The 25,445-nt window shown below is 35.7% G+C and overlaps 1 protein-coding gene across 1 annotated transcript in view; it reads left to right on the forward strand.

The window, feature by feature from the left end:
* Positions 1-25,445, forward strand: part of RELN (reelin) — a 534,724-nt gene that overhangs the window by 72,108 nt on the left and 437,171 nt on the right. Inside the window, exon 2 of the mRNA XM_008065395.1 lies at positions 3,937-4,047. Within this exon, the coding sequence (XP_008063586.1) occupies positions 3,937-4,047 (111 nt within the window). The remainder of the gene's footprint in view (positions 1-3,936; positions 4,048-25,445) is intronic.

The following is a 25,445-nucleotide window of genomic DNA, read 5'->3' on the forward strand; positions in this document are numbered from 1 at the left end:
GTAGGACTTCGTAGGTCGCCATAAACTCTGCCTTTGAGCTCAATGAGGAGCCATTGGAAAGTTGTAAGAAGAGTAGCTACATGATCAATCAGATGTATGTTTTAAAAGAATTTCTCTGACTCATACTAAACTACACTATAGAGATGTGAGATTAGAACCAGGAAGACCAGATTTATGTCTAAGGAAACAATCCATGGGAGAGATGGTGATGCCTCAGAAGAGGGTGGCAAGTAGTCAGATTCTGGTTATGATCTGAAAGCAGAGCCAATAGGATTTACTGGTAGACTGGATGCAGGGGATGAGAGAAATGTGATTCCAAAGTTGACTCAGAGGTTTTTGGCCTGAGCAACAGGAAAGATGCCTTCCACTAAGTTGGGAAAGGCTGCAGGAGAAGCAGGTTTTGGGGAAACATCCAGTGTTGTTCATGTTGCAGTTGTGATGTCTCTTGTATATCTAACTGGGGAGGTTAAGCAGCATCTTGACATATGTCTGAAGTTGGGAAACAGGTCTGGATTGGAGATAGACTTTGGGAGAAGTCAGCTTATGGACAGCATTTAAATCCAAGAAGCACTAAGAGTAATAAGTGGTTTCCTTAGTAATTTCATTTTTATTTTAAGACTGTAAATGTTTGGCAATGATTTCTCACATATTTAAACACACCTAGCAATGAGCTTATGGAATAATAGGTATTCACATCCCTACTAGGAATAGAACCAGACAGAGAAAAACTTGCCCAGTCTAAGATAGCAAATTAATATTCATGTTGAAAATAAAATCCAGTCCTCTTAACTTCAGGGCTGTTTTCACTAGACTTGCTGCTTTCCCACCCAAAAATCTATGTAAAGAAAGAAATGATCTGAAACTGGCACTGTGGTGTATGAAGGAGTTAAAAATAAGAATTTGCTTCATACTCTAGGACAGGAGAGGCTGAATGGCAGGTCAGAGGGAGTTCTGGCAATGGGTTTACAGTCTGGATGGACATCTGAGGGGCCCAGCTGACCTTGGTCATGTCAGTACCCAAAAGAGTCATAGGCACTCCTGACAGTTTCCTGGATGCACATCTCTAGGGAATTAAGACATCACTAGATGTGCACAAACTATCAATGAATTGAATTCATCAATCATCATGCTAGACATGACAGGGCTTTTGTTGTGCTGGATGGAGCGTACCCTCTTGGTACCAAAGCTGAATTTCTGAGGTCGGTAAAGGAAAGTCTGAGAGCTGTCACATGGTTCTTCTCATTCTCAATCCTTTCTCCAAGAGTGTTTAGCCTCTGTTTTAAATCAACACTGTGCAGATACTTAAAGGATATCTTTTGGAAGAGAAGGCAAATTAATAAGAAGCTGGAAGTGCTCACTTGTTTTGCCCACTGAGATCACAGCTCAAACTTGGTAGGGGACCATGGTCAGAGATGAAGTAGTGGATGGAGAGGGTAGATGGAGAGTCCTAGCAAACAGCAAGATTCAGATGTGGGCAATTCAATGATCGGGAAAAGTCTAGGTCTCTGGTGAGGTAGATGCCAGGAGGTCTGTATAGGCCTCCAATTGTTAGAAAAGAAAGAACAAGGTAGGGCTTCAGGATTTGATAAAAGGCAGGGAAAGGGAACTGCTATGGATTACTTACTATATGCATGATAGTGTGTTGAGGAGATAGACATGAGGGGTAGACAGAGGAAGGGAGAGACAGACGGACACACACACACACACACACAGAGAGAGAGAGAGAGAGAGAGAGACAGAGAGACAGAGAGAGAGAGAGAGAGAGAAAGAGAATATATTTGCTTTTAATTCTTACAGTAAACCTGATAGTATTATTCTGTTTTGTGAATGAGGAATCTGAGATTCCTCCAAGGTTACAGATTAATCAAAAATGGAGATAGGTGAAATTTAAATTCATCTTTGCCTCATTCCAGCCCCATAAATCCCTTACATTTTTCAGAATCTCAGGGGAGTCCATGGAGGCTTGTGCTTGTACAGCAGTACAGCTCTGCTGCCATTTCACTGGATTAGAGTGGTGTGGATTGAGAATAAGTGTGGAAAAGCAGGGTCGTGTGGGCCCACAGTGAGCCTATGCAGATTGGGTGTCATCTGCTGTGAAGGATGACCTGAGATACAACATTAAAGACTGATGGTCAATATGGCCAATTTAACAAGAAGTAACTTAATTTTAAATCAATTACACAGAATCAATTACACTTTCTACTATTAGTTAAGATTAACTCACTGACTCTAAGGTGGGAGGCATCAGTAGAACTAATTGTGGGAATCTGGGGTGAGCAAAATGGGGAGGGAGGACTGATGATTAGGGTATTATTCTATAGATGTGGAAATGGAAAGGAGATGAAGTGGTCTGCCAAAGACACCCAGTTGATAGGTGGCAGATGAGGGCCCAGCACCCAGGTGTCATCCTTTGCCTACCCTAGGGTTTTGTCCACTATGCCCAGGGATCATCTTCTGGGAGGTTTTGGCCCTCTTTCACTCTGATACCAATGAGATCAACTCCTGAACCTTTTGCTTTTCTTTTCTTTAAATACTGTGTATGCATGTGAATTATTTGGGAAAGAAGCTTTCAAGAAAGGGTTTGGCCATGGTCATTTGGCCACTTTGCAATCTGGGGGGAACAGAGAAAAAACAGGAAAGGACACGTGTAAATAGCATCAACAGTTTTTAGATGATATCAGATGGTCCTGGCTGGGCAAAGTTCTTAATGACTCTAAGTCAGAATAGTACTCCATAGATATGTCATAGATATGTTTTGACAATTAAACAAGATAATACGTATAAACTACTTAGCGTGGCACCCAGCTTAGTGGTTTACATTCAAGTGTTCAAAAATAGCTATTATTTCCTATTAAAGGATGGGAAGGTGATTTATTCCAAATTCCAATGCAATTTTGGGGGTAGCATGATGTCAGGCTATTCTGTTGATTTGTGTATCTGGTTTTTTGCTTTGTAGTAATGGATGTTTCAGACCATTCAGCTCTACTCACTGGATTTTCTGGAGTTTAATTTAAACATTCTCATCAAAGTTAATGTGACTCTGGCCATTCTCCTTATTGCCACTAAGCATGATGACAGCCTTGCACTATCAAAATATTATTATTACCTTTCCCTGGCTGCTTCCTACAAACAGCATCATCCTGATCTTATAAAACCTGTGCAGGAGAAAATGTTATCATATCAAGTAGGAAATTATGATCAGTTTTTAGGGTGGTAAGCAAGATAAAATTGTAAGAAGCCAAACCTGAGTAGCATACAGATACATTTAATTTGACCCAATTCTTCCCAGGAACATCCTGATTTTTTGGTTATGAAACTATTTAGACTCCTCCTGAAGACTTTGTTCTAAAACTTAAAGCATGCACTGGTGTTCCTTTTGTTCACAGGAGGAAAGGAACTGACTATCTTCATGCAAATTAGTTTGCTTTTATTGGAAAACTTCAGGGAACTCATCTATGAAATGTAGACTCACAATAAGAAATGCAGTTCATCTTATTGTTCTTTCAGTCAGTGTAAGATTGTTTCCCACAGTATGGAATACTAAAAAAAAAAAAGTGTTTTATCACAATGCCAAAACTCCTGCAATGCCTTTGACTGCCTTCAAGGGTGGTAGTGGAGGTGGAGAAACCATCTATTCAGTACTACTTATTTGCAGATGATTTTTCACATAGCCAGGGAATGTGTAAATGAATGCAGAAAGGTAGGACTGAGGTACTAAATTTAGGACCAGCAACTATAGACACTGGAATTCTGAGCTTCTTTATGCTCCTCTGTAATTTCTAATATTAAAAAATACCAACTAGAGATGGTATAAAAGTAATTTGTTAATAATTAGTAAAGATTGTTTTGACAGTGTCTAACATGTCAGAAACATACTGCATTATTCTGACTATATTAATTGAGTTTCTTTTTCTTCTTTTTCCCCTTATATTTCAGTGACAATTTCAACAAGCACCTTCTTTGATGGTTTGCTGGTGACAGGACTGTACACATCTACAAGTGTTCAGGCTTCACAGAGCGTTGGCGGTTCCAATGCTTTTGGATTTGGTAAGCTGTTCTAACAAAATAAACCAGCAATTTGGGGACATTTTATAGTAATAGAGTTTTAAAAATTATCTATTTTAAAAGTATTAGACCTTTATTACTTCCAAGAAAAAATCTGAAGTGATTTTTGTGTTTTCTTGAAGTTGAGTGAATTGAAATAAGTTATGTAAATGTGCAGCCAACCTTGATCTTGGTGTGATGAGCTTTCTAACCCTTTCTCCATCTACTGCCACTATTACATGTGGTCCTGGGGGGTTTGTATAAATTTCCATATTCTGTCACTTAGTTTGTTGGAATTGGCTATAACACCCATGCAATCATTCAGTCATCTGTTCTCATAAACAGTTCCTAAAATTCTGTGGTAAGTGAAAGTGTTGTGCTAAATTTGGCAAGTAAGCAGTATATGAAATGGAAAATAACAGTATTTATTAAAATTATTGAGTTCTATGAGTATTCACATAAAAATGTCATTTAATATTTAAAATACTTACATGGATTCTTAGTCTTTAAATCAAAGACATAGCAGTTTACTTATGTGGAGAAACAGGCTGCATGATAGCTATTAATCCCAGAGGATTCTCAACTTGGAAATCTCTAGTTTACCCATAATGCTATATACATACCAAGTTGGAATTAAGTAGACCCTTTACATAATCAAAAATGCAAACTTAAATATATCAACTTGTGTAAGACATGAAATTACTGATCTTACTCGAAAACTGGAAGACTACACAGGACTTCCTTCATAGATCTGAGAAAGATAGAACTGCATTATCAAAGGCAGCCATGTGTTTGATTTACTTTTTTGTGATATTTATTAAATAAATAATTGCTACCTACTTATGATATACGAAGTGTCAGGACCCAGCAGCAACTCTGGTCAGGTGACTCATTAGCTGATGTCACGACAATTATGTTGATGATGTATAGTCACTCTGCATGCCCAAGATGGGGTCCACAGCCCAGGGCTTAAAGGAAACTCAAAGTCATTCAATTGCCATGTTAAATTATTTGACATTGAAAATTTGCCCCATTTAATAAAGATCCCAGGTAAGATTTTATAACCTGTTGGTAACTACTTCTGAAGTCTAAACCTCAGGAAAAAATTCTTTTAGGTCTAAAAATTTCACTTATTTAGTCTCACCCTTTTTCTGTTCTGCAGAGATGAAGGGCCAGGTTATAACCATATAGATAAGTGCATAAGTGTATTACATACTACCTTTTGTTTACAGCAGGACCCTTAAGTAGGGTCATCAGATTTTAGCAAATAAAAATGCCAGACACTTTGTTATATTTGAATTTTAGATAAAAAATACTTTTTAAAAGTATAAGTATGCAATATTTGGAATAAGACCTCCTGGGTTCCACCCTAGCCCATTAAAATCAAAATATTTAGGTGTGAGGCCTGGGTATTGGTAATGTTTGAAGCACCCCAAGTGATGCTAATGTTTATTCAGACTTGAGAACCACTGTACTGGACTAGACCCCAATCCATCAGCATCACCTGGGAAATTGTAACTGCAGAGTTCCAGGACTCACTACAGACAGGGTGGATCAGAAACTCCGAGGGTGGGACCTGTGATCACTTTTTAAATACTCCAGGTGATATTGATGCATGTTAAGGTATGAGTACCTCTAGTCTAGTAAAAAGACAGAAACGGATTAAATGATCATATAAATATGTCAGAGCAAACCTTCCAGGAGCTGGCAAAGAAATATACTGAGTGCTGGGACAAGATATGACAGAGAAACTAACTCCAGTGTTCAGTTAAGTGTAGTGTAGGGTTGTAGTTTGGAAAGGCTTTCCTGAGAAAAAAGTATTGGAGCTGAGATCTGAAGGAGTAGGGATTATTTAGTTAAGGTTTGTGCAAGGTGGGGAACCGCTTGCCCCAAGGATGGAACAGCAAGTGCAAAAAGTCTTTGGGATGGGAAGAGTCTGGCTATATTCAAGGAGTTGAAAGAAAACCTTGGAGTGACCAGACCTGGGATCAAGAGGGAAAGTGACAAGGCTGGACCAGAGCCAGACAATCAATTGCGTCTTTATCTTAAGAGAGGGGAAAGCCATTGAGGGTTTTAGACTGAGGAGTGACTTGACTGCCCTTTCATTTTAAGGAGATAACCTTGGGGTCAGTATGAACTGCAGAGCCCAGGAGTGGTTGCAGAAAGAGCATTCTGTGATTGAAGATTCTAATGTGATAGGGCTTATAAAGAGTTTGAGTGTAGGCTGGCACTTGCAGCAAGAAGGAACTATGTGGAGGGGGAAACCACATGTTCTTACTTGTAAGTGGACCCTGAACATTTACCATAATACTATAAGAAAGGGTTTTGCAGTAGCAGGACACTGCCGGGGGTGGGGTGGGGGGGGAACATAACATCAATAAGGGTGCCTGGTCTCAAACCAAAGTAGGGACCAAAGGGAGGCCCAAACTTTACCTGTACGATGACCACTTATCTACCTAATCCTGAATTGTGCCTCACATCATTAAAACAATTTTTAAAAAGAAAGCATTTGGGCTGTGAGTCATGTAGACCTGCTTGTAGATTCAGTCTTCATCCCCATCCCTTATTAGTTGTGTGCCTCTGCCAAGTTGCTTAACCTCTCTGAGCTTAATTTCCTCATATGGGAAACGATGATAATGTTACCTGCTTCATAAGATGCTGGGTAGCCCTGAGAATTAAAGGAGATGATTTATGAAAAGCCATTAAGACATAGGAAACAATCAAATGAATGTTTCCAAATTATAATCTTGGTAACTAGAGCAACCAACTTCCTTAGTCCAGTACTTATACACACTTTCTATGGGGGGCAAAAAACAGTTCATAAATATAATTAATATGGGATATATAGGTTGAGATTATTTGAGAGGACGTGGCTGAATTAAGTAACTATCATTTCTTGCTTTGGGGGCTTTAAATAAGGAAATCATTAAGGTCATTCATAAGTGTGTTGTAAGCACATTTTGAAAGAACATAGAACGTGTAAGTATCATATTGCTTCAGATTTTAGCTAATAAGTCAGACAAAAAAACCAAGAATAAAATTGTTCCAAATTATTTAAGAAACTTAGACTTTAAGACATTTTCTGTGGTGACTTTGAAGACTGAAAAATGCCAATTTTTACTTGAATTAGAATGTATTTTGACAAGTTTAAATTGCACTTAGCCTTCCCCCTACTATCAACCCTGTATAATTAGTTTCATGGTCCAAACAGGCTTCTGACTTCAGGCAGAGCCCATTGACGACTTCCATAGCCAAATCCTAGGTCTCCCACTACAAATTGGCATTTTTATAGGACATAAATTTTTTATGGATGTATGGATAGGTGAGATCATTTTTGAGTTCAAATAATATCAAAATAATCTTATGTGTGCTGGTGTGATAGTGGTAAATAACTTTAAAAATAAAATTTTCCAAAGGTGGCTCATACCTGTAATCCCAGTACTTTGGAAAGCTGAGGTTAGGAAGATTACTTGAGTTCATGAATTTGAGACCAGCCTGGGCAACATAGCAAGACCTTGCCTCTATGAAAATAAAAATAAAAACACTGGCGGTGTGTGGTGATGTGTGCCTGTAGTCCCAGCTACTCGGGAAGCTGAGGCAGAAGGATTGCCTGAACCTAGGAGGCAGAGGCTGTAGTGAACCTTGAGTGTGCCGCTTCACTACAGCCTGAGCAAAAGCGAAACCCCGACTCAAAATAAATGCATACGTAAATACATAAATAAAAATAAAATAAAATTTAATAACATGCCCAAATATTGTTAAAGAGTTCACCTTCGTGAATAATGTTTAGAATGGAAAGTAGGAGGTAAAATGTCTTTTTCAATGGTCACTTTTGAAAAAAAATGTTAATATTTTGGTACTTTATTTAAGTTTAACATATTCTTTGCAATTTAAAAATAAAATAGAAATTTTTTAATTTGATTAAGGCATAGATAGTAAAGTAGAGGCAAATTATAGAAGGTAGAATTTTTTTAAATGACTGCTTTTTGGTAGTTTAATATTTATGGTGGGATCAGGCTGAAGTAATGTGGCATCCTTTGTCCTAGAACAAAAGAGTTATTGAATACATAACCTTTTGTCTCTGATTTTTTGATGGAATGTTAAGCAAACATGGTTTATTTGGCATTTTCCCAGCATATCATAGGATTAATGTGTGATATGTTTAGCTAGCTATGACAGATAAGGCAAAGTAAACCATCTAGTTGAGTCTAAATAGGTACTTCTGAAAGTTTCTTTCTACTTGGAATTATTTTAATTGTACAAATTACACTAAAGTTATAGCTACTCTCCTTTGAATATAAAATGTGTGTATGACCAGTCAAAATGTCCATAATTATTCTTATACTGTTGTAGAAATGTAATTTCGCTAACATTACTACAGCCTTTATGCAAAACCAGAATTCTTTAGAATGCATGCCTCACTGACCAAAAATAGACAAATGCCTAATAACCAGAAATACATTAAAACAATAGCTATGCAAAAGATGACTGTATGCCAGCAATGCCTGATTTGAAATACCTCATTTTACTTGTCAATATAAGAAAACATGCTGCCCTAGTAAAGTGTGATGTTTAATTATGGATATCTCTTTGTGCATCCCAGAAAAAAAAATGCTTCTCTCTTGTGTTTGGCTTTGAATTCCAGCTCAATCATGTAAATCTTCAAGGCTCATTGTGGTCGCCTTGAATATCCTATTTGAATATCCTTTTATATAAAATTGTTCCTTTTCCAGGGCTGAAATGCATTTTATTCAATATTTAGTATTCTGGCTCTAAAAGCTAGGAATTTTACTCCATTTTTGATATTCTAGTTCTAAAATCTGAGAATCAGGTTTGCAAATCTGTTGAATAGCAGCCACACTTCAAATTGTTAGACTTAGTACAAATTACGGTTTTTACATTTCCTGGATAATCTCACTCAGCTAATACATCAGCCATTTTAGCAGTTTTTCACTTAAACTTTCATAATTTCCTGTGTTTTATTTCTTTGTTCTGTAATAATTAGCTATTCTGGAGCCAATCATTTAAGTTACCAAACTCTTAAAATGACAAGATTTTATTAATCCAAATTGAGAGAGAATGTAGTGAACGAGTCTAGGATTTTTTTCTTTTTAATGTTTTCTCTTAAATATCCAGTTAATCTTGTCATATTTTAATAGCGATTAAGTGATTAACATAAATAGTTATTATTTTCTTTTTTTTTTTAATTCTCATTCCATCGCCCAGGCTGGAGTGCAGTGGCACGCTCATAGCCACCCCAGCGTCAAACTGCTGAGCTCCAGCGATCTTTCCGCTTCAGCCTTCCAAGTAGCCAGAACTACAGGTGTGCACAACCATGCCTGGCTAATTTTTGATTTATTGTAGAGATTAGGTCTCACCAAGTTGCCCGGGGTTGGTCTCAGGCAATTCACTTGCCTCGGCCTCCCAAAGTGCTGGGATTACAGGCTGAGCCACTGAGCCTGGCCAATAGTTATTATTTTCAACATTGTCTTTTAAACATAGTATTAGAATTTTTAAACTTAATAATCTGATTTTTGTCAATGTGATTTGGCACTTTAGGTGGATGGGGTATATTTACAAAACAAATTAAATGTTTTAAGAAAGTCTTCAAATTTTAATAAATCTTACTTTGGTCATATTTAATAAAAATTGCACTTTATAGTACATTTAGATTGTATGTTAGTGTTTTACTGCCAGGACGCAGTATTTTGTTTTATTTTTACCCAAAATAAAAATATAGATTCTGTTTAAGCTAATTTTTGGCTATCCTTCACATTAAGACTAAATAGAACCTTTTACATATTTGCTAATTATCACCAGGGCCCCTGCTCCCCTGGGCATTAATTGCAGTTCAAGCTTAGGTGTCCTGGCTGTGTGACTCTGAGACACATGTTATGAAGGCATGCACATATCTAGGGCTTCATATCTGTAAAGAGAAGCAGCTACTAGCAACTTCATTAAACAGAGTTCTGTGTAGTAGTCATATTTTTTTACTAGTCTAAATTAAGCTAATACTTTACTAAGAATCATCTAGCTAAATTTGTCTATCTCTTTACAAAGAAATACAAAAATAAATGCACGTTAAACATACTTGAGGAATTCAAAGGCATGACCTTTTATTGGGTATGGTAAATGAGCTGTAATTAACAAGAAGACTCTAGATTACTTAAACAAATTACTCTAGTCAGTGGTACATAGAGCAGAGCTGACAAGAGATGGAATTGCTATTAATTTTTTATTTACAGGGTAATAATCTGAATTTGCTCTTTATTTATTTCATTTGAGTATGCCAGCATTACCTTCATTAAGAAATAATATTTGAGTCCAAAATTGCAGTTAGATGAGAGGAATAAGTTCTAGTGCTCTATAACCTAGCAGGGTAACTATAGTTAAGAATAATTTATTGTACATTTCAAAATAGTTAGATGGGAGTATTTTGGATGTTCCTAACACAAAGAAATGATAAATATTTGAACTAATGTATTTTCTAACTACCCTAATTTGATCACTGCACATTGTATACATATATCAAAATATCTATATATGCCCCATAAATATATACAATTATGTGTCAATTAAAAATGGTATGGCCATTATGAAAAACATTTTGCCAGCTTCTAATAAAATTAAATGCATGTTTTTTTTATTTTAAAGTTTGAAAAAACAGAAAGAGTTTAATCTGATACATGACAAAAAATTCAGAGATAGTTCCCAACTTCAAAGTAACTTGAAAAGGATCACTTACTAGAATAATGGGCATGATAAATATAAGGCTGTTGAATTAATCAGTCATCAATTTGTTAAAGCAAAGGTTCAGGGGCATGAGATTTGGGCCAAGGAGGAATTAGTAGAGAAAGTCTGCTCCGTGTAATGGTTCATTACATGACCTCTGGAGTCAGGCAGCTCAGGTTCCATGACTGATCCTACTTCTTGCTAACTTAGGCAACACGTGCCATCCTCAAGCCTTGATTTCTGCATTTGTAAAATGAGAATAACAATAGTGCCCACTTCACAGAGTTGCTGGAAGGATTAAATGAGATTATTGATTAAAATGCCTAGTATATATTATATGTTCAAAATAGGTATTGTTTAAAGACTCAGAAAGGAGCAAAAATTCTTTCCTTGAGAAGGGCAATAGAATGAGAAGATTGTTCAAGAGACAAAAGATTTGAAAGAGAGAGGTCAACTCTAATTTTTGGGAGATGCACTCAGTTTCTTATTCATAGAATTCACAGTGAACTTCTGATAGAGTCTGGCTCAGTCCCTGTCCCCAGTGTGTAGGTAAGGAAGCAATGCTTGGGAAGACAAGTGGTAACTAGTACTACAGTAATGGTCACTATAAGATATTGTAAGTGTGAGTATATAACCAGGTGTTCTGGCATCATATCCTGTTCTCAGATACTTTAAACATATATAATACATATACTATGAAATTTACCATTTCAAAAGAATACATTTCAGTGATTTTCATTATATTCATAAGATGCTACAACTAACACTACTCCAGAAGACACCCTGTACCCATCAGCAGTCACTCTCCATTCATTCTTCCTCTCATCCCCTAGGTAACCACAAATCTACTCTCTTTCTACAGATTTACCTTCTCTGGACATTTTGTGTAAATGAAATCATATAATACATAATAGCTTTTTGTGCCTGGCTTCTTTTATTTAACATAATATTTTCAAGGTTCATCATGGTATAGCATATATCACTACTTAATTCCTTTTTGTAGCTAAGTGATATTCCTATTGTATGGACATATCATTTTTTTTTAGTGGATGGATAATTGATAGTTACTAGATTCTTAAAAGGAGTTAGACCTGTGCAAATTGATAAAAGAAAAAAGTTTCAAGAGGATGCAAAACAATAGGATCACCACATTCCTTTTATTCATCAGTAAAAAAAGTAAACATCACCCTAAGGATTTAAAATTGCCTAGCCTGTTCTATGGCTCAGGCCTGTACATTGTAAACTTAGAAATCAAGACAAATTTTTCCTCTGTTCTCCTTTTCTGACATTCAAGAGAGATAGGTCACTGTAGCATGTTTTTACCCTCACCCTTTGGCCTTAGTTTAAACCATCAAATACACAAGCCAAGCTAAGTCAATGACATTTACTAGACAAGAATTTGGAATCAAGACTCATCAATCCCAGTCCAATTCTTCATGAGCTAGACCCTAGGAACATGCAAACATTTGGAAGCAGCCATCTTCCACAATGGCTCCAGGGAATCCCAGGCAGGGAGAGAGAAGGAAATAGTCAGAATGCTGCCTGAGGTACCAGAGCTTTCCAAGGTTTGTTTCCTGTTAGGTTCAGTTGTTCTTGAGTTATAAGAAATAATAAACATAGCTAACATTATCAAGCACTTGCTATATACGAGGTGTATTGCAGGTATTAACTTGTTTCACACTAAAGTATATCTTACTGTAATTCTCCTTATTTTGGAGATAATCCAAAGCACAGAGAGGGGAGGTAATTTGCCCAAGGTTATGCTTGCTTAGGGTTAATCCATAATTTAAACTGGGTTCTTTAGCTTCTCATTAAGTCCCCTTGCAGCTCAAGCCTGCTTGAGCTGTCTGTTATAGCAGAACCTTGACTAAGAAGAGGCCCTCCCTGGGTAGCTCTGCCTGTCCCTAAGCCTGAACTCTTCCCAACCTCCTGTCACTCCTTTCCAGACATCTACTCCCACCATATATACACCCCTGCACTAGTTAAAATAACCCACATATCGTTCCAAAATCCTAGCTGCTTTAAACCCCTACTCTTCTTGTTTATAACCCTTAGACTTCCTTCTGACTCTGTCAGCCATGCAAACACCTTGCCAATCTTTTAGGGCCTCCTTCCTGAGTCACCTCCTCCATGGAGCCTTCAGAACCCCTCCTGCCTGCTCCTCCCTCCCTTTTCCGTGGAACTCTCTGCTCCCTCCTCTGTGCTTCACCCTCTTCTCTGGCCACCACCAGTCACCTCTAGCAATCTATTGAATTTGCTTGTTTAAAACCTTTTAAACCTCGTTGAGGACAAGGAGATAATCTAGTTATCTTCGTGCCTATGGTACATAACAAGTTCTCTATAAATATTTACTGAATGAACAGCCAATACAAGTCTTTGAGGATTCAGAGTATTTTATTACTGGAGTTGCATGCATACGTGCAAGCGTAGGGGAATAGAAGGGCAGGAGGGAAGAATTTTACCATCTTGAAGTTTGAGGATATTTCTAAATCTGTAGGGTACATGTGTACACATCTACACATGTATTTAAAACTATACAAATATGTGTAAATCTTACCATCAGAGATCCTGAGGAAACTTTTCATTCACTTTGTCTATTTCTTTCTTGGAGGTGACGGGCACCAATGCTCTCAGATAGAACAGTGATTATGTATCTTCTATAGAACTGAGAAAAATAGAACTTTGAGAGATTGTCCAGTACAATCTCATATCTTAGGGTACATCAATGCCTTAATGTGAATCATAATTAAGTTCTTATTTCATTTCTTACATCCTTCCAGAAATGACAACTCTATAATTTCTTGGGAATATATTCTAAGATTATGTCAAGTGAGATGACTAAGAAGGATTTTCTCATATAAAGATGTAATCTTTTGCTTTAACTTCAGCACCTTTTGCATATAATTTCTTGTATAACTGAAAATAATAAGCATTTGTTAAAAAGTAGTTGTCACTTGTTTTCTTTCCTTTAGGTAAGCAAAAACACACAGTTCATGTAAGACTCACTTATTTTCTAGTTCCTTAATAATTTACTTGTCAGTTTTCTCTGGTAGAGGAATTTAGTGCTGATAAGCTATGTACCTGGAAACCACTGTAGATACCTTAAAAATGTATCCTTAAGGAAGACCAGTTCTTCTGGTTCCTTTCACTTCCTTATTCTTGTTCAAATGAATATGCTTCTATTCATATGGAAAATTTATATATATATATAAATTTGTATGTTTATGTTTCCTATATGACATATATATATGTACATACAAATTATATAAAAACATACAAATTATATAGAAAATTTAAAACAAGAATTTTTAAGTTGGAAATAGTCTGATTAAATAAAGTCAAAAATACTTCTTAGAGTCTTTAATATATTTTTCTTTTGAGACATAATTCACATAACATAAAATGCATGTTTTTAGAGCAGGTTATGATAGAAGTTGACACTAGACTTTATAAGTTAGGACTTGAAAATATTTTGCTCTAACTTTGCCTGTTAGTGTTAAAAATTTATTTGTGAAGAGTTTCTTCTGTCTTGGCAAAATGTAACTTATTTCTGTTATTAAAGAAGACATTTGCCCAGATGACTGACAGAAAGCAAACGGGAACAGAGTAGGAGGTCATTATGTGGGACACTTTTTCATGTGCCAACGTTTTATAAGAAGAATTCCGGAAAATAAGTTTCTGTAAATGAAGGCTTATCTCTCACTAGATAAAAACAGGATCAGGAATACTTTTCTTTTTTTTAAATGCTAATTTTTTAAAAATGTAGGTCTTTACTGATAAAGAGTTACTGTTTCCTAAGAAAGTAACACTTCTCTGAGTATGCCAGATTGTCCGTTTTAACAGGAGACAGGATTGAAGTATATACTTCAGGGAATAAACTTCAAAGGTTGACTCTGACCTAGCAGTCATTTCACTTGTAGTGTGGTTTACTCTTGAGGTTTTCCAGTCCTTTCTTTGGTTTACAGATAATGATAAATGAGTTTATGTTCCATGTCCACAGTAATTGATTTATAAATGCTCTTGGATAAAGTTAACTTCTCCTTTAAATCCAAGAAAAACGTAAAATAATTTTATAATGTTATTACTTCCTACATATAATTCTGATAATTATCTTTTTAAAAAGTAGCAATAGTATTAAATTGCTGGAGGGGGGCACATAGCATAAATAAGTTTACCTGATCTCAAACCAGGCAAAGCGGGGACCAAAGGGAGGCCCAAACTACCTGTACGATGACCACTTGTATACCTAATCCTGAATAGCACTCCACATCTTTAAAATAATAAACAAACAAACAAATAAATACATTTGGAGACAAAAAAATAAAATAAAATTCACACAAACACACACACACAAAGTAGTGAAAGTTAATACTTGGCATCTCCTAGAAAATAGTTTGAGATGCCACATATGAATTTGAAAACAGATGTAGGAGTCCAACAAAGGCACTTCACCAAATGCAGGTTCTGTTTCCACTCTTGTCTTCTGTTTCGTAGTTTGTATCCAACCCTCTGATGTTACGTTTTGCATTTAGCTTAGTAGACAGTGTAGGCTGCTCTCTGAGACGAGCACACAACTAAATTACTGTTTTCAGGACTCAATGTCTGAACAGAAAGATACTTGTTAGTGTGGGAGTTGCCATTTTAGAAAACAGAATAGCAAAATATTGTTAATATTTTGGTAAAAGTTCAGATTGAGCTCTACTCCTGCTTTTTCTTCCTACAAGTTTTCATACATCAGAACCATGTTGTTGTTATTATCTAGTTAATTGTGTTATTTCTGGTTCTCTTACGGAAACAGTTCTCCACTTGAACTCTAGTAAACAGCAAATTAAAAGTAAAATAAATGTAGCTATCAAAGATCATTTGCTGGAAAGATGCTTATTATTCTTTAATTGTTTTCTTTTAGAGATAGTTCATTGTTTATATTATGAAAAGATTCTTGTTTAACCTGACTATTACCCTGAGTAATCTGATAGCTTTTCTAAAAGTAATAACAAGAATGGAGAGAAATCTGTTACTAATAAGGGAAGAACTTAGTCGGGGTTTGGCTTTCTGTTTCTAGAGAATGGGACAAGTGGCCAGCTAGAATAATTATGAGGCTGATGAAGTTTATCCCCGGTCTCCCTCTTTCTTTCTTCTTCTTGTTCCCTTTTCAGCAAGAAACTGATATTAGTCACGTCTTATAATGAATTTTAAAATGTTGTGTTAATAGCCACTTTTCCCATATTATGCTTCTTGCAAACTTTAGTGCCTCATGATATATTAACAGGTCTTAAATGGAAAAAGTATTATAGTATAAAAAAGCTTGGAATATTCTGGTTAAACAAAATTAAACAATACTTCTTAAAGTCATGATTATTTTTCTTTTGTGACATAATTTATATAACAAATTCACTATTTTGTGTTCAATTCAGTGATTTTCAGTAAATTCACCATGTTATACAAACATTACCATTAATTTGAAAACATTTTCAACATCCCAAGAGAAAAAAAAAAAAACCTACTTGCATTAGTCCCAAATCCCCCAACCTCTCATCCCCTAGCAACCATTAATCCTTCTGACTCTATATTTACTTCTTTTGGACATTTCATGTAAATGAAATCATACAGTACATGGCCTTTGGTGGCTGGCTTGTTTTACTGACATGTTTTCAAGATTCATCCATATTGAAGCATGTGTTAGCAATTTATTCTTATTTATGGCTGAATAATATTCCCTTGCATGGATAGTCCATATTTTATTTATCAGTTACATTTGTTGATGAACATTTGGGTTGTTTTCACTTTTGGTTATTATAAATAATACTCCTATGAATCTTTATGTACAAGTTTTTTTCTTCTGTATATACCTAGAAGTAGAATTGCTAGGTCATAGGTTAATCTTTTGTAACTTTTTGAAGAACTGTCAAACTGCACCATTTTACATTCTCACTAGCAATGTAAGAGAGTTTTGATATCTCTATGTTCTTCCTAGCACTTGTTATATTCTGTTTTGTTTAATTATTTGTTTGTTTATTATAGTCTTCTTAGTAGATGGGAAAGGGTATCTCATTGTGGTTTGTTTATTTCCTTAGTAACTAATAAACTGAACATATCTTCATGTGCTTATTGGTCATTTGTATATCTTCTCTGGGGAAATGTCTATTGAAAGTCCTTTCCCAGTTTTTTTTTAACTAGTTTATTCTTTTTATTGTTGAGTTTTAAATTTAATATACTTTTGCATAGTGTGATATTTTAAGAACAGCAAATAATGAACGTTCTTTCAAAGATTTATGTTAGCATGGAGATCTTTTTTTCCCCCCAAAGAACTTCTTTTTATATCTTGTGGAGCTAGTTTTTCATGGGACAGTTTGGGAAGCAATGTTTTAAAGAATAGCCCATCATGACTAAATTAATTTTTTAAAATTACTGGACTGTAAGGATGGTTTTATCTTAGAACATCTAATATTTTTCTTCTCGGTTTTCTAATCTTCTAATAGTAAATAAGAACTGCTTGTATAATTTTAAAAGACTAATTTTTAAAACTTAAAAAGATGAACAAACATTTTGCTCTAGGTATGAAGGGACTTTTGGCCTTTATACAACCAAAGAATAACCATTATCCCAGTAGAAAAAGTATTAAAAACTCAGACCATTTTACAGAAGAAGAAAGACAAATGTTAAATGTATTTGAGCAAAATATTCAACTTATTATTAATAAAAATATGTAATTACATCAGTATGAGATATCTTTTTAAATTTGGCAAGTATGTTAAAAATTATGCCTACAGAATACTGGCACCAGTGCCAGAAAATAGGCATTTATTGTTGATGTGGCTGTGTATTGATTTAGTTATCTAGAAAGCAATTTGAGAGTATGTAAACAGAGCCATTAAAATGTCTGTGTAGTTTGACATAGTTCTTTTACTTTTGGGAATCTTTTGTAAATTTAAAAAATCAGAAATACAGTTTGATGTATGTTATTGTTCACCAAAGCACTATTTTGCAAATTTTCTAAATGTTCAGTAATAGGGAAATTATTAAATAAGTTAGAATATTTAGAAAAATGAATAATATGCTGTCATTAAAATTATATTTTAAAATATTTAATGGCATGACAAAATAGTTACAGTATAATTTAAATAAAATTGCAAGTACACACATAAAAAGTTTAGAAATTCACCAAATACTTACCCACATCCACACTTACCTACTTATTAAATGCTGTTATTTGACATAATCAGTACTAGGATTAAGTCAGTTAAAATAACTTGGTTAGCTATGCTTGTTTATATTTATAAATAATTAAATGGCAATTTAATTAGTTTGTTAAAAGGTGATCAGTCCAATGAGGAAGAAGTAGACTTGGGTGCAGGTGACTGGGAGTAGTTATATGGGTTTTGATATTAAATTAGATGGCTGGGTAGTAAATCCTCAGATATCATTTGAGGACTGTTTTTTAAATATGGGTCCACTGATTGGAGTTTCACTAGGGTTTGGTTTTGTTTGATAAGCCACATTTCCAGTGTTTCTTTCTTTAAAATGGAGCAAGACATGAACATAATCATGAAGAAGCCTGAGTGTAGAATTCTAGATATTTGTGACTTTGGTTTTGTAATCTTTAACAGGTACCCTTTTCACCATAATTTAAAAACCATTTTTCTTTAGTTTCTTTTTGTCAAGTTGTTCTAAAACATTTAAGTTAGTTTTTATAGAAACTACTCTATTTTTAAACATTTTTTTGTTTTAAAGATGTGGGGTACAATTCAGGGTTAGGTATACAAATGTTCATTATGCAGGCACCCTTGTTGATGAGAGGTGCCCCCCCCCAGCAGTTTCCCACTATTGCCAATCCTTTTCTTTTCTTTTTTAACTTTAAAATTTTTTTATTTTAAAATTGTGGAGTACAATTCAGGGTTAAGTATACAAATATTCATTGTGCAGGTACCCTTGTTGATGAGGCATGCCCCCTTTCCCCAGGCAGATTTCAACTACTGTCATTCCCATCTCCCCAACCCCCTGCAGTTTCTTGCTACTGTCAATCCTTTTCTTATAGTATTACGGTAGTTGTTCATGGTTTACTTATGAGTGAGAACATGTGATACTCAGTTCTCTGTTTCTGTGAAAAGTCACTCAGTATTATAGATTCTAAGTCCATCCAGGTTGCTGCGAAGTTTATGATTTTGTTCTTCTTTATGGCTGTGTAATATCCCATTGTGTATATGTACCACATTTTTTTTATCCAGTCCTCTTTTGATGTGCAGCACGGTTGGTTCCATGTTCTTGCTATTGTGAACAAGGCTGTGATAAACATACATGCAGGTATCTTTTTTATAGAGTGATCTGAGTTCTTACGGGTATATTCCTAGTAAGGGGATTATGGGGTCATATGGAAGGTCGATTTTGAGAACTTTTAGGAATCGCCACACTGATTTCCACAGTGGTTGTACTAGTTTACACTCCCACCAACAGTGTAGAAGGGTTTTCTTTTTGTCACATCCTCTCCAGCATCTGTTATTTTTTGTTATTGATGATGGCCATTCTGACTAGAGTTAGGTGGTATCTCAGTGTAGTTTTAATTTGCATCTCCTTGATGACTAGTGAGGCTGAACGTTTTTTCATGTATCTGTTGGCTGCTCATATGTCTTCTTTTGAGAAATGTCTATTCATATCTTTGCCCACTTTGTAATGGGGCTGTATGTTTTTTTCTTTTCAGCACGTTTGAGTTCCTTGTAGATCCTAGATGTTAGGCCTTTGTCAGACATGGAGTTGGCAAATATTTTTTCCCAGTCTGTGGGCTGTCTCCCTTCTCTCTTGATGGTTTCTCTGACTTTGCAGAAGTTTGTCAGTTTGATGAGCTCCCCCTTGTTTATCTTATCTCTTATGGCCTGGGGATTTTGGGTTTTGCTCAGGAATTGGTTGCCAGTTCCAACTTCCATAAGGGTATCTCCTGCATTTTCTACGGTTCTTATAGTTTGAGGTTTAGGTCTCTGATCCATTTAGAGTTAATTTTTTGTATGGAGATAGATAGGAGTCCTGTTTCAATCTTCTGCATGTGGTCAGCCAGTTTTCTAATGACTCTGTTTTTTAGGAGTATTAATTTTTCATCAGTTTATGTAGCATTTAATGAAATTGTATTAGGATGATAACCCATTCAAATGGAATAAACAGATTTGGGGTCGCACATCACATAAGCACACATACAAGCACGCACCAGATAAGCACACTTGTAGAAACACAAAAACTGAATACGAAAGCAGCGGTACCTACTCCTTACTCCCCTATGTGCAAGATGGATGTGACCAAATGAATTAGTAAAGGAGATGCTCAGTCAACTTTTGGTGAAAAAAATTGCTCTGTCAACAGTTATATTTGCATGGTTTCATATTGTGTGTAGGTACTCATCTAATGAACTGATGTTATTTTTAAAAGTAAATTAATAGAGATTAGATTGAAGTAATGCAATCTACTTTTTAACATTTTTTTGTTATGAAAATTTGCAAATATACATCAAAATTGAAATAATTTTACAGCAAACACTGGCCATGTTGGTAATGTTTTTAGACAATGATATGAAAAAATCTTAAGGATACTTGAGATGAGACTGAATAGATGTCTACATCTGTGTAACCCAATCCCTTATGAAAATATAGAACATTATCCTAACCTCAGAAGTTCCCCTGGGCCTCTCCTCTATCAACTGTTACCCCACTTCCCAGAGCCTCTACTGTTTTTATTTTATTCCATCATATATTAATTTTTCCTGTTCTAGAATGCCATATAAATGCTGTAATTCAGCATGTACTTTTTTGCATGACTTATTTCACTCAGCATGTTTTTGAGATTTATTGTGTGTATCAGAAGTTTGTTCTTTTTTTATAGCTGAGTAGTGTTTTTATGTTTGTTTGTCTTTCTATTATTGAACACCTGGGTTTTTTCTAGTTTGGGGGTTATTATGCATACAGCTGCTATGAAGATTCTTGTACAAGTCTCTTTGTGAATATATATTGTCATTTTTATTGTGTAAATGCCTAGTAGTGGCATTGCTGGGTTTTCTTTGATAGTAAACTGCCAGACATTTCTCCAAAATGATTTATCTTTCAACATACCAACATAGTATTAGAGTTGCAATTACTCTGCATCTTTAAAATTTGGTGATGTCCAGAAACAAAGAACCAAGTATCACATTTTCTCACTCATAAGCAGGCTTTGAACAATGATCATAATACTACAAGAAAGGGATTGGCAGTAGTGGGAAACTGCCAGGGGGTGGGGGGAGTGCCAGTAGTGGAAAACTACCAGGGGAGGGGGTGTACCTCCTCAACAAGGGTACTTGCATAATGAACATTTGCATACCTAACCCTGAATTGTACCCCACATATTTAAACTAAAATTTTATTTAAAAAAATTTAGTGACGTCAGTGTTTCTAATTTTTGCCATTTTGGTAGGTGTGTGATGTTATCTCATTATGGCTTCAATTTGTGTTTCCCAGCCAGCTATTGATGTTGAACACTTCTTCATGTGTTTACTGGCCACTTTTGCCCAGTATCTGTTCAAATATTATGCCAATTTTAAAAAATTGAGTTGTCTTTTTATTATTGAGTTACAGTAGTTTTTAATATACCCTGGGTACCCTCAGATATAGGTCTTGTGATCATATTCCCCAATCATGGCTTGCCTATTCTTTTTTTTCTCTATGGTATCTTATGACGAGTAGTTTATTTTGATAAATTCTAATGTATCAATTTTTTTCTTTGGTTATTATTTTCTGTGACCTGTGTAGCAAGCCATTGCCTGTTTCAATGCAGATCTTCTTCTTCTTTTTTAAATATGTGCTCTAGGTGATGGAGCCTAACTATTGAAAAGTAGTTATTTTTCAATCATCACAACTGTTGGATGAATGGAAAGCCGGTCCTAGAGTTGAAATACAATGTTTACCATTTTTTAAAAAAAGTATTGTTTGCTTGTTTAAAAAAGAAATTCAGGGCCTTTTTAATAATGTAGCATCATTTTTACACTCAAGTTTTTCATGCCACATGTGAAACCTCTGACTTTAATGTGTCACTTGATAAATGACCAAAATAGATTCAGACCCCTGAATTACACTGTGATAAACCAAATGGGCTTCAGGACACTCCCTTCTCACCAGAGTCACATGCCAGAAACCCAACAGATGGCAAACTAGGCAGAGATGACCCTCGGCATTCTCATTAGAGCAGTTGGAGAAATTTTAATGGGCCCCCATTTGCCTTGCACTGTATCTAATACCCTTTGAACTACTACTTTTTTTTCCTACTAAAGTCAACAACCGCCATGTATATTTTAATAAGGATTATCAAACACAATTTGCCCAGAAGACGTACAGCCCTCTAATGCTAATTAGCCAAGTTTAAATAATCACTGAGTTCTGGGATAATTGGAAAGAAACACTGTTTCTCTTGCCAGTGCATAATTACTAATTAACAGGAAGATAAAATAACTGTGTAGCAGTCATATCTAGAAGAATCTGTTAACAGTTAATTAACTGATGAGTTGGTGCCAAGTTGATGTTAGTCAAAAAAGTTTGCAGATGAAGTTCTTCTGCTAAATAAATACATAAATATACACACTCTGTAAAGATTGCGTTGTTGAGCCATGGCAGACCATGGGTGGGGTAAACTTGTGTGATTTGAACTTAAACTTACAGTGCTTAAGGCAGAGGTCAGGCCATGATATTAAAGAAGTAGTGTTTCTTTGACTCTAACTATTAAACACACGAATGCTGGTTGCTACTCTGCTGCTTACACACAATATCTGGGACTTCATTAATTTGCTTTTCTTTTGATCCTGATAATTGCATGGGCTTTCTCAGTCTTAAGATTTCCTCATGAAGTTGAGTCACAGCCTCCTCTGTTTTTATGTTCATTAGAGTAAGGATTTGAGTGCATGAAATGGGTAGCTGGAGATTCACAAAGAAAAAAATAAAAATGTGACTGCCCATTTTCTTTGCTTTTGTTCATGTGGGAGCTATCATTATGTCATTCTTTAGAAGAATATGAAAACATATACATTAAGCCATTTATAAAAGTTATTTTAATTAAAGATAGCGTGCTTTTAAATCTACTTTTAATTTTTTCTTTTAGACTGATAAAGAGTGTGTATTGTCAAGCATTTAATACACATTGTTTGAAGATGTGTTTTAAAATTGTATTTGTTTGGGAGAATCTTTTAGTCACTTGGCAGAAACTAAATATTTTAGTCACTGGACAATTATTTATTTATGAATGCATACTTTTTATCAATATTTTTTATTCTGATATTGTGGGGTACAGTTAAGGGTTAGGTATACAAATATGCTTCATTCAGGCCCCTTGTTGATAACAGGTGTCTCCTATCCCCAGACAGATGTTTACTACCATTAGTCCCATCCCCCCCCTATAGTTTCCCACCACTGTCAGTCATTTTCTTCTGGTAGTACGTTGGATGATCAAGGTCCACTATATGAATGAGAATATGTGATACTCAGATCTTTGTTTCTGTGAGAGGTCACTCAGCATTATAGACTCTAGCTCCATCCAGGTTGCTGTGAAATTCATGATTTTGTTCTTTTTTATGGCTGCATAGTATTCCACTGTGTATATGTACCACATTTTTTGAATCCAGTCCTCTTTTGATGGACAGCATGGTTGGTTCCAGGTTCTTGCTATTGTGAACAATGCTGCGATAAATATTCGTGTGCAGGTATCTTTTTTATAGAGTGATTTGAGTTCTTCAGGGTATATTCCCAGTAGGGGGATTGCAGGGTCATATGGGAGGTTGATGTTTAGAGTTTTTAGGAATCGCCACACTGCTTTCCACAGAGGTTGCATTAGTTTACACTCCCACCAACAGTGTAGGAGTGTTCCTTTTTCGCCACATCCTCTCCAGCAACTGTTATTTTTTGAGTTATTGATAATTGCCATTCTGACTGGAGTTTGATTTGCATCTCCCTGATGATTAGTGAGGTTGAGCATTTCTTCATGTGTCTGTTGGCTGCTCGGATGTCATTTGTGAAGTGTCTATTCATATCTTTTGCCCCTTTTATAATGGGCTTGCTTGTTTTTTTCTTTTCAGCATGTTTGAGTTCCTTGTAGATCTAAGATGTTAAGCCTTTGTCAGACCTGGAATTGGCAAATACTTTTTCCCAGTCTGTAGGCTGTCTCCCTGCTCTCTTGATGGTTTCTTTGGCTTTGCAGAAGCTTGTCAGTTTAATGAGGTCCCACTTGCTTATCTTATCCCTTATGGCCTGTGGGTTTCAAGTTTTGTTCAGGATTGGATGCCAGTTCCAATTTCCATGAGGGTATGTCCTTCATTTTCTAAGGTTCTTATGGTTTGAGGTTTTACATTTGGGTCTCTGATCCATTTGGAGTTAATTTTTGTGTATGGGGATAGGTAGGGGTCCTGTTTCAATCTTCTGCATGTGGTCAGTCAGTTTTCTCAGCACCATTTACTGAATAGGTTCTTCTCTCCCCAGTGGTAGGTGGTGGAGGCTTTGTCGAAGATGAGTTGGTTGAGAAATTGAGGTTTTGCTTCTGGGATCTCAATTCTATTCCATTGATCTATATGCCTGTTCCTATACCAACACCAAGCTATTTTGATAATTGTAGCTTTATAGTAAAGTTTGAAGTCTGGTAATGTGATACCACCTGCTTTGTTTTTTTTGCTGAGGATTGTTCTGGCTATTCTTGGTCGTTTGTGTTTCCATATGAATTCCTGTGTTGTTTTTTCTAGGTCTGAGAAGAATGTTGCTGGTAATTTGATAGGTATTGCATTGAATCTGTAGATTGCCTTAGGTAAGATGGACATCTTCACAATGTTGATTCTTCCAATCCATGAGCATGGGATATTTTTCCACTTGTTTGTGTCATCTTTGATTTCTTTGAGCAGTGTTTTGTAGTTTTCATTGTAAAGGTCTTTCACGTCTCTGGTTAGGAAGATGCCAAGGTATTTCATTTTTTTGGTGGCTATTTTGAATGGAATTGTGCTTCTTATTTGGGTTTCTGTTTGTTTATTATTGGTGTAAAGAAATGTGATTGTCTTTTGCACATTTATTTTATATCCTGAGACTTTGCTGAAGGCCTTTATCAGTGTAAGGAGGTTTTTCACAGATTCTCTTGGGTTTTCAAGGTACACGATCATGTCATCTGCAAAGAGAGATAATTTGACTTCCTCTTTTCCTCTTTGGATACCCCTGACTGCCTTCTCTTCTCTGATTGCTCTAGCCAGGACTTCCAATACTATATTGAACAGGAGGGGTGAGAGTGGGCATCCTTGTCTTGTTCCAGTTTTCAGGGGAAATGGTTCTAATTTTTGTCCATTTAGAAGTATGCTGGATGTGGGTTTCTCGTAGATGACTTTGAGGTATGTTCCCTGTATGCCTAGATGTTTGAGGGTTTTTATCAAGAAGGGGTGCTGGATTTTATCAAAGGCTTTTTCTGCATCTAATGATATAATCATGTGGTTTTTGTTTTGACATCTGTTGATGTATTTAATTACATTTATTGTTTTATGAATGTTGAACCAGGCTTGCATCCCAGGGATGAAGCCTACTTGGTCATGATGGATGGTTTTTGAGATGTGTTGTTGAATCCGGTTTGCTAGGATCTTGTTGAGAATTTTAGCATCTATGTTCATCAAAGATATTGGCCTATAGTTCTCTTTTTTTTTGGAT

Source organism: Carlito syrichta, unplaced genomic scaffold (assembly GCF_000164805.1).
Source record: "Carlito syrichta isolate Samal-C Ts95f unplaced genomic scaffold, Tarsius_syrichta-2.0.1 Scaffold308277, whole genome shotgun sequence".
In the NCBI taxonomy this organism is placed as follows: Eukaryota; Metazoa; Chordata; class Mammalia; order Primates; family Tarsiidae; genus Carlito; species Carlito syrichta.